General features: G+C 28.2%; 1 protein-coding gene across 1 annotated transcript in view; it reads left to right on the top strand.

The window, feature by feature from the left end:
* The window catches only part of LOC117171499 (dynein beta chain, ciliary), a 28,539-nt gene extending 13,631 nt beyond the window's left edge, over positions 1–14,908 (top strand). Inside the window, exons 13-20 of the mRNA XM_033358864.1 lie at positions 43–597; positions 669–969; positions 1,028–1,309; positions 1,417–1,846; positions 5,625–5,839; positions 9,712–10,068; positions 14,391–14,539; positions 14,614–14,908. Of these exons, the coding sequence (XP_033214755.1) occupies positions 43–597; positions 669–969; positions 1,028–1,309; positions 1,417–1,846; positions 5,625–5,839; positions 9,712–10,068; positions 14,391–14,539; positions 14,614–14,908 (2,584 nt within the window). The remainder of the gene's footprint in view (positions 1–42; positions 598–668; positions 970–1,027; positions 1,310–1,416; positions 1,847–5,624; positions 5,840–9,711; positions 10,069–14,390; positions 14,540–14,613) is intronic.
* Positions 14,909–15,934: the final 1,026 nt, after the last annotated feature.

The raw sequence follows: 15,934 nt of genomic DNA, 5'->3' as shown, positions 1-15,934 counted from the left end.
GTATATGATCGATTAATAGACAAATCCTTTTTTATCTGTCAGACTTTCATCAGCAGACAGCAATGTTCTTGGTGATACAGCTTTAGTAGAAAATCTTGAAACTACAAAGCGAACTGCAGCAGAGGTTGAACGAAAAGTCACAGAAGCTAGGGGCACCAGTAAGGAAATTGATGCTGCTCGAGAAATATACAGGCTAGCAGCTGCCAGAGCTTCGCTTCTCTATTTTATCCTTAACGATTTGAATATGATTAACCCGATTTATCAATTTTCACTAAAAGCCTTTAGTGTTGTCTTTCAGAAAGCTATTCTTAAAGCTGATGCAGCTCCTGATGTCTCTAGTCGTGTAATGAATCTAATAGAATGTATCACCTACTCAGTCTTTATGTACACAAGCAGAGGACTTTTCGAGTGTGATAAATTAATCTTCACGTCACAGATGACCTTTCAAATTCTTCTTGTTAGAAAAGAGATTTCCGCTACTGATCTGGACTTTTTGTTAAGGTTTCCGCTCACTCCACACGTAACATCTCCTGTCGATTTTTTGACAAATACTAGTTGGGGTGGAATCCGGAGTTTGGCTAGCAAAGATGAATTCCGGTATTTTGTCAGATTTATTGAAACTAATTAGAGATTAGGCTAATGATAACTGATTATCATCATCTTTACAGAAATCTCGACAGAGATATTGAAAGTTCATCCAAACGTTGGAAAAAATTTGTTGAATGTGAATGTCCTGAAAGAGAAAAGTTCCCTCAGGAATGGAAAAATAAAACGGCTCTTCAGCGTCTTTGTATGTTAAGGGCCTTAAGACCTGACAGAATGACATATGCGATTTCTGCTTTTATTGAAGACAAATTAGGTCCACGTTTTGTTGAAGGAAGAACTGTTGAGTTTGCAAAATCTTTTGAGGAAACGAGTCCATCAAATCCTATTTTCTTTATCTTATCTCCAGGAGTAAATCCACTGAAGGTAATTAGACCTATGTTTTGCTTCTGTCTATATATCTGTATTTCTTATAATTCCTCAGGATGTGGAAGACTTGGGAAAACGTCTAAGCTTCTCCTCTGATAACCAGAATTTCCACAATGTTTCTCTGGGTCAAGGTCAAGAAGCTGTAGCAGAACAAGCCATGGATGAAGCTTCCCAAAAAGGCCACTGGGTTGTTCTCCAAAATATACATTTGGTTAAAAAATGGTTGCCGTTTCTAGAGAAAAAATTAGAAGTTGCCTCCGAAGGATCTCATCCTGACTATCGAGTTTTCATGAGTGCTGAACCAGCAAGTACTCCTTCTGGCCATATTATTCCACAGGTACTAGATACTAATGATACTCTACTGGTACCAAAATTTTCTAAGTTGATAATTCTAACTTTCACAATTTTATTGGTATCAAATCATAGAAAAATCTTTTCATCTAGGGGATTTTGGAGTCATCAATAAAAATAACGAACGAACCACCAACTGGAATGCAGGCTAATCTGCACAAAGCCCTGGATAATTTTTCACAAGAGACTCTGGAAATATGCAGTAAGGAAGCAGAGTTCAAAGCAATCTTATTCTCCCTTTGCTATTTCCACGCCGTTGTTGCTGAGAGGAGAAAATTTGGCCCTCAAGGCTGGAATAAAATTTATCCTTTCAATGTTGGAGATTTAAATATCAGTGTGAGTGTTCTTTATAATTATTTGGAGGCGAGTCCAAAAATACCTTGGGAAGATCTGAGGTACCTTTTTGGTGAAATTATGTATGGAGGACACATAACTGATGATTGGGATCGAAGATTGTGTGTATCTTATTTGGAGGAATTGATGCAACCTGACCTTGTTGATGGAGAACTGCAGTTAGCTCCAGGTTATAATATCTCCTTTTTAATTTATTTGGGAAAAATCAAAATATATTGAAAAAGCACATTATTTATCATTATCAATAATTTGTCTGAAACCAGATTAAGAAATGATCTTTTATTTTTGTAGTATTTCTATTTTATTATTTCCGTCAATCTTTGAATGCGAGGAGTGAAGATAACAGCCCCACACAAGAAATGTCTGCAACATGAGATAAACCATCATATTCATACGTTTTTGAGGTTGCTGAATCCGAATCCGGAGTCAGTGTGACCCCGTCCGATCAGGGTGTAGGTCAATTGAGGGTCGAAATGAGGACAATCATAAGAAAACGACGTGAATCACTACTTTGAGACGTTTAAGGAGTTGATAAATCCAAATTCAGGGTTATTTCGACCCCAGTGGGTCGGGATGACGGTCATCCTAAGGTCAAACACAAAATAAAACCATGGATTAGAAGAAAACTTCTACTCTTGACGTGTTTGTGGCCGCTGAATCCAAATCCGTGGTTAATCCAACCCCATGAATTCAATTCCATGATTTCTCAGTATTAATCATGGTGTGACCTTCACCCCGACCTAGTGGGGTAAAAAGGACCCCGGATTCGAATTCAGCGAACCCAAAAATGTCCGATAGCAGAGGTATTTTCCGATCCAATGGTTTTCTTTATTTTAAGCTTTACTTGACCTTAATTCTGACCAGATAAGGTCAAACTGAACCCTAATTCGGCATCAGCGGCCACAAAATATTCCAAGATTAAAGCGTTTCTTCGATCCAAAGGTCTTCTTCACTTTGACCTTCAATTAACCCTCATCCTGACCAGATAAGATCAATGTGACCCCGGATTTAGATTCAGCGACCCTAGCAACGTATATGTATGGTAGTTCAGCTCTCGGTGTAGATTTGTTTGTGGGGCGTGTATCGTAAAAAAATAATTTGAAATTGAAATAAAATGCAGGTGAAATTAAAAATAATTTTGGCAGTTGTACATTTTGTCTTGAAAGAAATAAGGCATTATCGAAATAAAGTTGAATTATTGAACAATTAAAAAAAATATATATTTCCTATACAAACTTTTGCACGTGATCAAAATTTGAAAAAATATAATTCTGTTTCAAAGCAGCAATTTATTTCAAAAATATGATGATTGCGATTAAAGGGAAACTTATTTTACAAATTAAAGGATGTCAAGTCATGACAGCACAAACGAAATCTCTTACAACATCATTTTTTTGCCTAATTTTTTTTAGGTTTCAGATAATAAATTGTTTATTACAAAAAAGTGTAGGTTTCTTTTTTTAAATATATAATTAGTGAAAATTTTATTTAATGAAATCAATAGTGGATAGGATTGATGCAATAAAATTACGCTTTTAAATTTCTTTTTGCATATTTTGATTTTTATAAATAAGACATTCTTACCTAATTATTTCAGTTTTCCGAAGCTGCGAAAATTAAAAAAAAATCTTAGAAATTCTTCCAACAACAAAATTTTTTTGAACCGAAAATGCAAACGTCAAATGTTTAGTTTCAAAAATTAATTCTTGAAAAAATAAAACAAATATTTCAACTAGTTGAATTTAATCAAAAAAACTATTTTTCAACCCAATCGTTTAATCCATAAACAAAAATATTAATTTTTAATAAACAAGATACAATGTTTTAAAATTTTTTTATTTTAATGCTAAAAGGATTAATTTTTTACAAAATAATTGTATTTTCATACCGAATTTTTTTCCGCAGAGTTCATTTTTAACGACAAACTTAAACTTTCATAAAAAAGGATTAATCCTTAGTGCAGAAGAGATAATTTGCAAAAAGAAAAGTTAATAGTTGATACTTCTACCAACAAATATTTTTATTTAAAATAGAGAACAGTTTATATCAATGAAAAAAGAAAAAAATGTAATGGAATAGTTGAATTTTTATCCAGAAATAAATTTTTAAATAGTAATGATCAATTTTCAATTAAAATTATCAATTTTAGCCAAAAATGGGTTAGTCATATTTTTATTCAAAAAAAATTAATCCTAAACCAAAAATAGAAAAAAAAATTCAAATAAAAACAGTGGCATTTTTAACGAAAGAGGTGAATTAAAAACGAGAATAATTAATTTTCAACAACTACAAAAATGATTTTTAACAAAAGAGTTCAACATGCAACAACACAGATGATTTTTTATTTAGGCAGATTTTTTTTTAACAGAATAGTTGAATTTCAAATAAACTTTTTTACTAAATAGTTCTATTTTCAAACAAGTAGCAGAATTTTCGACCATAACAGATGAATTATTAATAAAATAGTTAAAGTTACAACAAAATAATTAAATTTTGATCTAGATACAGTTCCATGATAGATCTAGGGGAATTCATCAATAATAATCTGCAAAAATTAATTTTCAAACAACAAATTTATTTTTCTACGAAAATACGAATTTTCAAAAAAATAGTAAAAGTTAAATCCAAGAAGATTAATTTTTCAATAACTAAGAGAACATTTCAACAAATTGCATTAATTTTTGAACAAATAGTTTAATGATGAAATTCTTGAATTTTCAAGCCTTGTTGACTGAAACAATTTTCCACCCAAAAATTTTAATTTCTAAATTAAAGAAGATGTATATTTAACAAAAAAATCCGATAGTTCAATTTTTAATACGAAAAATTAATTTAAGAAAAAATTGTTTATAAAACAGTTAAATTTCGTACCAATAAGATTAATTCGCAACAAAATACATCCACTGACAAAACTTCATGTACATTTTAAACCAAATAGGTGATTTTTATTTAAATGTATACATTTTTTACCAAAAAAGTAATAGGGGACTTGTGTTTGAAAAATTCATTTTCAGAAAAGAAACTAATCCCCTACAAAATAATTGAGTTTTCTATTTAGTTATTAGATTTTCGAACCAACACCTAAATTATTATCAACCCGAAAATGTTAAATTTTAGCAAAAAAGTTCATTTTCTACCAACAAAATGAATTCTTAACCAAAAATACAAACAAACAAATATATCCGATTTGAACTAATTAGTTAAATTTTTATCTAAGAAGATTGACTTTTTTTTAGTAAATAATAGAAAATTTCTATAGAATACATAAATTTCTAAGCAAACTCTTTTTTTTACTAAATTGTTCAATTTTGAGCATTATTAACTGAAAAAATTTCCATCAAACAGTTCTATTTTAAAACTAAAAAGAGATCAAATTATAAAAAAAGGTAATAGTTAAATTTTGGTGTAAAAAATCAACTTTTATCGAAAAACCTAATTCTTTACGAAATAGTTGCAATTTCTAATTAGCTATTCAATTTTCCAGCTAATAGTTAAATCTTCCACCCGAAAATATGAACTTTTAGCAAAAAATTTCATTTGCAATTTTTTCTACAAAAAAAAGGAATAGTTTCATTTCCATTTAAAAAAATTAATTTCTAGCTAGAAATATTAGTTTTTGAAAAATTACGTAAATCTTCTACCAAACATTTAGTTAAATTTTTTCCCAAGAGGATTAACTTTCTTTAAGAAAATAAAAATTGTCCACCAAATAGCTGAATTTTCAACTAAAAAAGATCAATTTTCTACATTAATTGGTCACGCCTGAGTAAGCATAACCCCCCAGACTCGAATGAATTTGTATTTGAAAAAAAAGTTTAATTTGCGCACAATTATAGTCGTTAAAGAAAAAACAATGGTGAAGAAACTTTGAAAATTACGTTGTGTAAGTTTTAATTAATGATGGAAATCATTTTTTCATTTATAAAAAAAATTATTGTTGCCTACAGGTTTTCCTGCTCCTCCTAATACAGATATGGTTGGCTATCATACATATATTGATGAAGCAATGCCCCCAGAATCTCCATATTTATATGGTCTTCATCCTAATGCTGAAATTGGTTTTTTAACAACCACATCCGAGAATTTGTTTAAAACGGTTTTTGAAATGCAACCCAGAGATGCTGGAAGTTCTGGTGGACAAACGGTCACAAGAGAAGAAAAGGTGATTGACAATTATAGTCAGTATATCATTAATTAAAATAAAAATAAATTATTAAGTTAATAATAATTTTACTGACCATTAACATATTTATAATTCTATTATAATATCTATTTTATTAAATGTCAATACTTTTCACAGACCGTCACACAAAACTTGAACCAAAAACACAAGTTTTTAACAAAATAATTCATTTGGAAAAAAATATTTGATATATCAAACTAAAAAGGTGCATTTTCAACAAAGTGCTCGAATTTTAGAACAAAGCAGATCAAATTTCAAACAAAAAAATTAGAGTTTTCAAACAAACCTTTTCTACAAAAAAAATGTTCAACCGAAAACTTTTACACTAACGAAGCCGATTTTTCTATCTAACGTCACAAATTTTAAATAAGGTAGTTCAAATCTTCAATAAAAAGATAATTTTCTAACAAAGTAGTTAATTTCTCAACAAAATAATTTTATTTTAACGATCTATTTGAGAAAATGAAATAATTAACCCACCAGTTGCATTTCCAATAAAACAGTTGAACTTTTAACAAAATATTTGAATTTTCAACTGAATAATTAAATTGTCAAAAAAGTAGTTGAATATTAACTAACAAAGCGATAAATCTGAAATTAAAAAAAAAATTAAAATTAAAAGGAAATTTAAAAAAATTAATTCTGAGCTAAAAAAACTATAATTAATATATTAACTAAAAAATATTAATTTTCAGCCAAACATATTAATCCGTAACTAATAAAATAAATATTTAACAAAGTAGTTAAACTCTTAAACAAGAAGATACAATTTTCAATGAGGAAGATTAATTGTCAACTAAAAAAAAAGAATTTAGAACAAAAGTCGAAATTGCAAGATAATAATGAATTTTTAAGAATACAAATTAATTTGATCAAAACAGTTGCAATTTTAAAAAGCTAGTTGAAGATTCAAGCCAAAAAGTCGATTTTTTAAAAAAGAAAGTTGAATTTTCTACCAAAAACTTTCCTACAAAAAAGGATGAATTTTCGACAACAAAAATTTCTACCAACAAAAAAATTAATTTTCAAACAAATATTTTTGACCGAAAAAGATTAATATTTAATTCGAAACTTTTCTACCAAAAAAAATGCATTTTTACATTTTATCAAAAAGGATTAATGTTTAATTACAAACTTTCCTACGCAAACACAGATGAATTTTTAACAAAAACTTGTCTGTCAAAAAAATAAATTTTCAACAAAAATCTTCTCTGACAAAAAAGATGAATTTTCAAACAAAAACTTTTATACAACAAAAAAATAAATTTTTAACAAAAAACTTTTCTTAAAAAACAGATGAATTTTCAACAATATAGTGCAATTTCAAAAAAAAGTTGAATTTCCATAAAAAATGGTGAATCGTAAAAAAGAGAATTTTGAACAAAGAAATTCAATTTTGGAAATGAAATTTCAAAAATGTTGAAAATGAATTTTCAACAAAAACATTTTCTGCTCAAAGAATAAACTTTCAATCAATAAGCCAAATTTAAAATAAGGCACTTCAATTTTTATATGAAAGATGGCTTTGGAATAAAATAGTTTTATTTTTAACAACATAATTAAATTCGCAACCAAATTGTTGAATTCTCAATAAAAATGGTGCATCTTGGAAAAAGGGAATTTTTAACAAAGAAATCAAATGTTGCAAATGAAATTTCAAAAAAATTAATTGAAGCAGTTCCATTTTCGTATGAAAAATGACTTTTCAACCAAATTGTTCGATTTTTCAACAAAATAGTTGAATTTTCAATTAAAGTAGAGAATCTTTAAGAAGGGAGTTTTAAACGAAGAAATATAATTTTGAAAATTAGATTTCAAAAAAAGTTGAAATTGAATTTTCAACAAAAATCTTTTCTGTCCAAAAAATTAATTTTCAATAAACAAAATAAATTTTAAATACGACACTTCAATCTTGTTACGAAAAACATAATTGTTCAACTTAAATCTTTTCCACAAGAAAATAGGAATTTTCAACTAAAACCTTTTCTACAAAAAAATATGAATTTTCAAGAAAAATATTTTCTGCTAAAAAAGATGATTTTAATTCCAAAAAGATACAGTTTAAACTAAGCAGTTCACTTTTCGTAAAAAAAAGACTTTTCAACAAAATAGTTCAATTTTTAACTAATTAGTTGAATTTAATCAAAATAGTGAATCTTGAAGAAGGGAATTTATAACAAAGAAATTCAATTTTGAAAATGAAATTTGAAAAAAAGTTGAAAATGAATTTTCAACAAAAATCTTTTCTGTCTAAAAAATTAATTTTCAACAAAAAAAAATAAATTTTTAAACAAAAAATTTAAAAAGAACCATTGAAAAAATGACTTCTTAATGAACATTTTTCTGCAAAAAAAAATTAATTTTCAAACGAAAAAACATGAATTTTAATTCCAAACAGACAAATAATTCCAAATAAAACAATTTTCAAAGAAAGAATTAAATTTTCCACCAAAAATGTGATAGTTTATATTTAAATGAAAATGTTTTTAATTTCTAATAAAAAGCAGTTAAGTTTATACAAAATAATACAAATTTTCAAAAGAATAGTTGAATTTTCATCAAAAAATAATGACTTTTTAGCAATATCGTGGACTTTTAAATAAATTAAGTAATGTTAATAAAATATTTCAACTTTTAAACCAAAGAGCATATTTTCAACAAAATATTTAAGCTTTTAACGAAAACGATAAATTGAAAAAAAAAATTATCGACGAAGAAGTTTAACTATACAGAAAGCAGTTCAATTACAAATGAATACAGATTAATTTTCAACAAAAAATATAATAGTTAGTATTTCAAATAAAAACTATTCATTCTGATGAATTTGCATCAAAGAAAGATTTATTTTAATTAAACAGTTCCATTTCAAGCCAAAAGAGATTTAATTTCTAACATAATGGATGAATTTTCATTACCAAAAGGCGAATTCTCTCGAAAGAAGTTTATTTTTCGATCGGAAATGAATTTTCAATTTATTAAAGTTATTTTTGAACCGAATAGTTGAATTTAAAAATAAAAACGACGTCTTTAAACAGAACTTGAATAATTACATTTGAAAATCGATGTTTATTCCCCCCCCCCTCCTCCAAATAAATTTTCAATAAAGTACTTCTTTCAGTCAAAGGGCTGATTCTCAACTAATAAAATAAATTTTGCAATTAAAAAAAATGTCGAACAAAAAAGTTCAATCTTCAACCAAAGAAAAAATTGTAACAATGTATTTAGAATTTAAGCAAGCAGTTAGATTTCAAACTGTAGAAGGAATCATTTTCAAAAAAAAAGTTCAAATATTCAACAAATAAAATGAATTTTCAACAAAGTAATTAAGGTTTCAAGCGAAAAAGATGTGCTTCGAAAATTAATTTTTGAGAAAAAAAATTTGTAACTAAAAATTAAAGTGTTAACAAAAGCGTTTAATTTTTAACAAATTAGTACATTTCTAAACCAAAAGAGATCAATTCAAAACCAATAGTGTAATAGGGGACTTTTCAATTCAAATAAATAAACTTTAAACAAAAAATGGTTAGACTTTCTCAATTTTACAAATTCAGTTCTCGTTTAAATAAAAAAAAACGATAAAAAGGAAAAGTTTCTTAAAACTTTAGAAAAGAGTAGTTTGTTTAAAAAATGAGTGAAGAGTGAATTAGCGGAAAGAGTGTAAAATAAAATCAATAATTTTAATCTTTTCAAGCTTAGAAAAAATGGTGATTTACATTTATATTTATCGCTTGTGATGTATCATTCTGCGTCAATTTCTCATCCGTGGATCACAAATCGTCAAAAAGCCTGTACCCACCCCCCTCCCCACCATTTTAAAATAAGACAAAAAAATTATAATATTAATATAACAGGTAAAGCAAATATTGGACGAAATAATGGAAAAATTACCGGAAGAATTTAACATGGTAGAAATTATGGGAAAAGTGGAAGAACGCACTCCGTATGTAATTGTTGCGTTTCAAGAATGCGAAAGAATGAATTACCTTACAGGAGAAATTAAAAGGTCACTTCGAGAATTGGATTTGGGTCTGAAGGGTGAACTTACTATTACATCGGATATGGAAGAATTAGAAAATTCCTTGTTTCTCGATCAAGTTCCTGCAGTCTGGACTCAAAGAGCATATCCTTCTTTGTTAGGGCTAACTCCCTGGTTTGTTGATTTATTATTAAGGTTGAGAGAATTGGAAACATGGTCTACTGATTTCGTTGTAAGTATCCTTGTTCGTTTCCTTAAAATGTTATAGTCACAAGATAGCGCACTCATACTCACTTTTCCTACTTCCCATCGCCTTACCTTCCTCACTTCTCCTACCTTCTCTCACAAAGTAACCCTCACTTTACCTTATTCCGTTTCTCTCATTCGCCCTATCTACCCTGGTCTACTTACCTTTATATCACTTTCCCCACTTTCCATCCTTTCGCTTTTTCCACCTTCCCTCACCCAATAACTCTCATTTCCCCTACCTCTTCTAGCTCTTACACTTACTTCCCCCTCTTCCCGCCCTCTTAGTTTTCATATCTTCCCTCACCCATTCACTCCACTTCTCCTTCTCTTTCTTTTAATTCTTCTCTTTCTCTAATTTTACATACCTCTCTCCTAAACCTCGCGTTTCCCACTTTCCATCCTTTCATTTCCTCTACCTTCCATCACTTAGTGACTATCACCTTTCCTGCCACCTCTCATCTAATCGCCCTCATTTCACCTACTTCCTATTTCATCACTTCGCCTGACTAATTTCTACGATTTACATTTTTTTAAATTTAATTACATAAGTTAGTTAAATTTAATTTTCAAGAGCAATAATTTTTTAAAAATTTATTTTTGAAAGTATTATTACATAATTTTTCATTTTTTACCGCTTACTCTAACTACTCAGCTATTGATGCACTTGAAGTTTGGTTATAAAAACTCCGCTAAATGGGTTGATGCTCCCGGTACTTATTTTTATTTTCATGTCAGTTTTTTTTAATAAGGAACTTTATGACAATTTTAGGAAAATTCATCATTCGTTAATTAATTTTATGACTTTTTAAAAACATATTTAATAAACAAATGCATTATTCGCGCATTTGCCGGCATTAACATTCTTTTTTTCAATGCCAATCCTTTCAATTGGGAACTTCTTTACAATTCAAGCTACATTTATAATAAGTTGGTAAATTTAATGATTTTTTTAAAACAAATCTAATGAAAAAATGCCTTAGTCAGGCATTTGTCGACATAAAAATTCGATGCTAACTTTTTAAATTCCAAACTTCATGATAATTTCAGCAAAATTAATAATTTTTTGTTTCAATTTTATCATTATTTCGACAAATTGAATAAACAAATGCATTATTAGGGCATTTGTCAACGGAAAAATTCTTTTTTTTTCGATTTCAGACTTTTTCATTGGGATCTTCATAATAAATTCAGCAACATTTATGATCAGTTGATATATTTTATAATTTTTTTAAACACATTTAACAAACAGAGGCATTATTCGGGCATCTGTGGACGGAAAAATTCGTTTTTTTTTATATTTGTCAGTCCTTTTAATTGGGACCCTGATGAAAGTTTCAGCAAAATTCACAATTCGATGATACATTCCATGATCTTTTAAACAAATTCAATAAACATATGCATTATTTGGGTATTTGACAACGAAAAAGTTGTTCAAAATGTTGGAAAAGTCGAAAACTGCCTCATCAATGCATTTCTTTATTAAATTTATTTATAATGAGAAAAATTACCATTTTCATCATTGTATTTATTTATTTATTCATAAAAACATTGAGTGCTTCATTTAAAATATAAAAAATATTATCAGATAGGAAATATAAAATAGGTAAATTTCATTGGCGAAATTTTTAATTATGATCTTTTGTCACAAATTAAAAAAGCTTTTTAATTTTGGTAGATTTGAGATTCAAGTTTATAATTTAAAATGACGCACGGACCAAGCTTTAACCGACTGTCGACTTTTATGTTAAAAATTATACTATTTTTTTTTTAAATTCATTTTTTTGGTTTTGAAATCCAACAATTTAGTAGAAGATTAAACTGTTTGGCTTTAACTTCATAGTGTCCATTGTAGAAGTTAATAATAAAAGTATTTGGTAAAAAATTGATGCATTTTTTGGAAAAGTCGCCTGTTTGAGTAGAATAGTATTCTTTTTTGTTGATTACAATTTGCAATTACATTGTAAATTTTCTTTGTGTTACAATTATTGTTTATTGTAAAGAATTATAAACAAACACGTGAAAAAAATAGTTTTAAATAAGAGTGCTACCGGTAAATAATCCAATAAATTCGCGCGAAAACATTAATTATTATTAATCAATTTTTGGCTATGTAGGAACAAATCCACTTGCTTCGAACTATTTTTTCTGATAATTAATTTTTATGCCGAAAATTAATTTTATTGTCAAATAAATATCAATACCTAAAAGAACTCTAATAAATATTCTTACATTATGATATGCAGTAAATTTTATTGAAGGTTCACATTATTATTTGATAAATGGTAATTATTTCAAATATACAAAAATAGTTATTGAACAATATTTTAGTTAATTTTCAATAATTTTGCATTTGATACCTCTAAATAGAGTTTTAAATTATCGCAGATAATTTAAGAGAAGAGAATTTTTTTCTCGGAAATGGTGCAATATATCATAAATAAGTGAAAGAACTTTTTCTAGAACTTTCTTAACTGCGCTAAATATTTTCTCAACCTTTTTTTCGTATCTATTGTTGTTTTCACAAAAAATGCGAGAATTCGATTTTATGAAAGAAAAAAAATCTCCTGGCCACAAAAATTATTTAGCTCGCTTAAACTCAGAAGGTATTTTCCTCGTGTTAGTGAGAATTCAAAAAAAAAATTTTCACAAATCGCAAAAATAATTATCGCCTAATTTTAAAGAACCTATATATTCTTCATGATTTTCGAAAAAATAAGCCTTTTATGAATTTTGAAGGGCTTAAAAAAATAAATTTTGTTCAATATTCCTGAGAAATTTCAAGTCATTTTTCATTTTGAAAAATCAATTTTGAGCGAAAAGGCGCAAAGATTCTTAAAAATTTCAAATCATTTCTTAGAATTTCAAGAAAGAATGTATGAAAGATTTTTCCAACAAATTGAAGAAAAATTCGGAACATTTTAAAAGATTAATTTATTCAAAAGTATTCATACCAATTTAAAATTAATATAATATAAAGATTTAATAATTTAGAAAACTTAAAACATAACAAATAATTTAAATTTGAAAAAGATTTTTGTTAAATCTTTTGAAAAATTTATTTTAGGAGAACATTGTCAAAGAAATCAGAGCTTTAAAAAAATAATTAAGAAAATTTTAAAAAGAATTGTTTCAATTTTTCAGTATTCGAAAAAAATGCAGAAAAAACATGATAAATTTTCTAAAAGTGTAAATTTTTCTAAATTTCGAAAACAAATTTAAAAAGTTTTTCAAGATTTTAGCAAAAACTAGAGTACAAATTTCAACTTTTACATTTTGGTCGAAATTCATGTATTTGATAAAAATGTAAATATTTTGTTGAAAATTTGTCTTTTTTTTAACTTCATATTTTTGACACAAAATTAATATTTTCTGGTGGCGGATTCAATTATTTTGTATGAAATTCCTCCTTTTTGGATTCTTTTAACTATTTTTAATTTGAAATTAAAATTTTTTAACTGAAATATCTACTATCATATATTTTGTTGAAATTGTGTTCAATGTGGTGGAAAGTTAATTTTATTGGTAGAGAATTCATCGTTTTGTTTGAATTTATTAAATGGCTGACAATTTTTCTTTCCTTCGCAGACAATTTTTCTTTTATGACGGAAAAGTCATTTCTTTAAGTTAAAAAATAACTCTTTTTCGTGAAAATTTAACTTTTCGCTCTGAAAATTTGACTCTTGTCTAAAATTTATTTATTTTTTTATTATTAAATTATCATTAAATATCACATTATTCGTGTAGAATTGATTTGTATTTTTTGAAAACCCAACTACTTGGTTGGCAGTAGAACAACTTTCTGACAAATTATTTTTTTTCGTTAAATTATGCTTCTTAGTTTAAATTTAATTTATTTTCTTAAAAATTTATTTAAGGCTTGCAAATTATATTTCTTTAAATTTAACTATTTCTGATTGAAATAAATATCTTTTCTGGTTAAAGATTCATCTCATTGCTCGGAAATACAACTTTTTTATCGGAAATTGGTCTTTTCATAAAATGGTCATACTTTAAAAAAAGCAACTGGTTTTTATAGAAAAAAAACACACCTGAGGTCTTCCAACAGAATTTTTAATTTTATATAGAACCTTAGAGAAATTATGTTTGTATCATCATAAAAAAATACATAAAGAAAATAAAAAATTCGAAATTTTATATTCCATTAAGAATGTTAGTTTGCGCCTCAAATCGTGCGATTTATGATGTCAGTATCATTAAAAACTGATTAATATTTTCATTAAAAGATATTCTATGATAAAAGAAATTCCAAAATTTAATAACAAACATCAACAATATTTTCTGCAGTTACCGGCTTCAGTTTGGCTGGCGGGATTTTTTAACCCCCAATCACTCTTAACCGCAATCATGCAGTCTACAGCCAGAAGGCATGAACTTCCCCTCGACAAAATGTGTTTGCAGTGTGACGTCACGAAGAAAAATAAAGAAGAATTCACGTGGGTATAAAAATAAATAACTTTTTTTTCATTTTCGAAATGAAGGTTTTCAGCGGCCCTTTTAAATTATTTAGGACAGCGCCACGAGACGGCGCTTATGTTCATGGGATTTTTATGGAAGGGGCAAGATGGGATGTTCAAGCAGGAATAATTGTGGATTCGAGACCAAAAGAATTATTTCCAGCTATGCCGGTGATAAACATACGAGCCATTACTCAAGATAAACAAGATTTAAGGAACATGTATGAATGTCCTGTTTACAAAACGAGAACTCGAGGTCCAACCTACATTTGGACATTTAATTTGAAGACGAAAGATAAACCTGCAAAATGGACATTAGCTGGAGTAGCTTTATTGTTACAAACTTAATTATTTGATTTGTATGATTAAATTTTTAAGAAGTTACATGTTAAATAGATGTGAAGTTGTGTGAATAAATATTAAAGATGTTAAATATATATTTTGAGCATTAGTAGTATTGCTTATAGCCACTGGGTCACCTACCGACCGATGGTAATTACCTGATGCCGATAACTTAGCCGGTAACCCCGTACCGTTGAGCTATACTACTATCGTATACTTTTATTTTCCGATACCCTATTTAACCGGTGTTCCTTCACTCCTCTCTTTCTTAGCCTTGTCGGTTAGCATTCTCTGAACATAAATTTCCTTCCTCGTCAAATATTGATCGATGAAAACCTTCTTATCCTCCATCCTATTTGTGTTTCTTATTACCCCGAACTTTTCTTCCCAGCTCTTCAATTCCACAACCGCTACTTCTTCTCCTTTCTCCCCTCTAGCCTAATTTTCTACACCTTGCCTTTAACCCGCCGTATGATCTCTAGCAACGCTTCTACCCCTTCGCTTTCTTTCCCGCTTTTTAGCTTCAATCGTATTACAATATTTTTTTTATCTGCCTTATCTCTTCTTTCCATTCTCAACTCCATTACCTTCATCCTTAACCTATTCACTCTCTCCTTTTTTTCTTCCCTGCGCTTTTCCACTTTCTCTGCTATTATATTCTTTTGCAATGCTTCCACCTCCTCCCTTTCTTCCCCGCTCTTTAGCTTCAATCGTATTACAATATAATTTTTTTTATCTGCCTTATCTCTTCTCTCCATTCTTAACTCCATTGCCCTTATCCTTTACGTCTTCACTCTCTCCATTTTTTCATTACTGCGTTTTTCCACTTTCTCTTCTTTAAATATTCTCCAGTCTCTCCCAAATACCTTTCTTCTCGTCCTCCGTCCTGTAAGCCACTTTCATTTCCGACTTGCCCTCAACTTTCTCAAGCCTTTTTCCGACCTTTCCTTCCATACTGTAATCTCTTCTTGTGAAATCCTACTCTCTCCCTTAGCTCTTTAACCTCCTTTTACCATTTTCTTTTTCTTCTTT

Source organism: Belonocnema kinseyi, chromosome 4, assembly GCF_010883055.1.
Source record: "Belonocnema kinseyi isolate 2016_QV_RU_SX_M_011 chromosome 4, B_treatae_v1, whole genome shotgun sequence".
NCBI classification, from domain to species: Eukaryota; Metazoa; Arthropoda; class Insecta; order Hymenoptera; family Cynipidae; genus Belonocnema; species Belonocnema kinseyi.
This window is presented reverse-complemented; position numbering and strand designations above follow the sequence as displayed.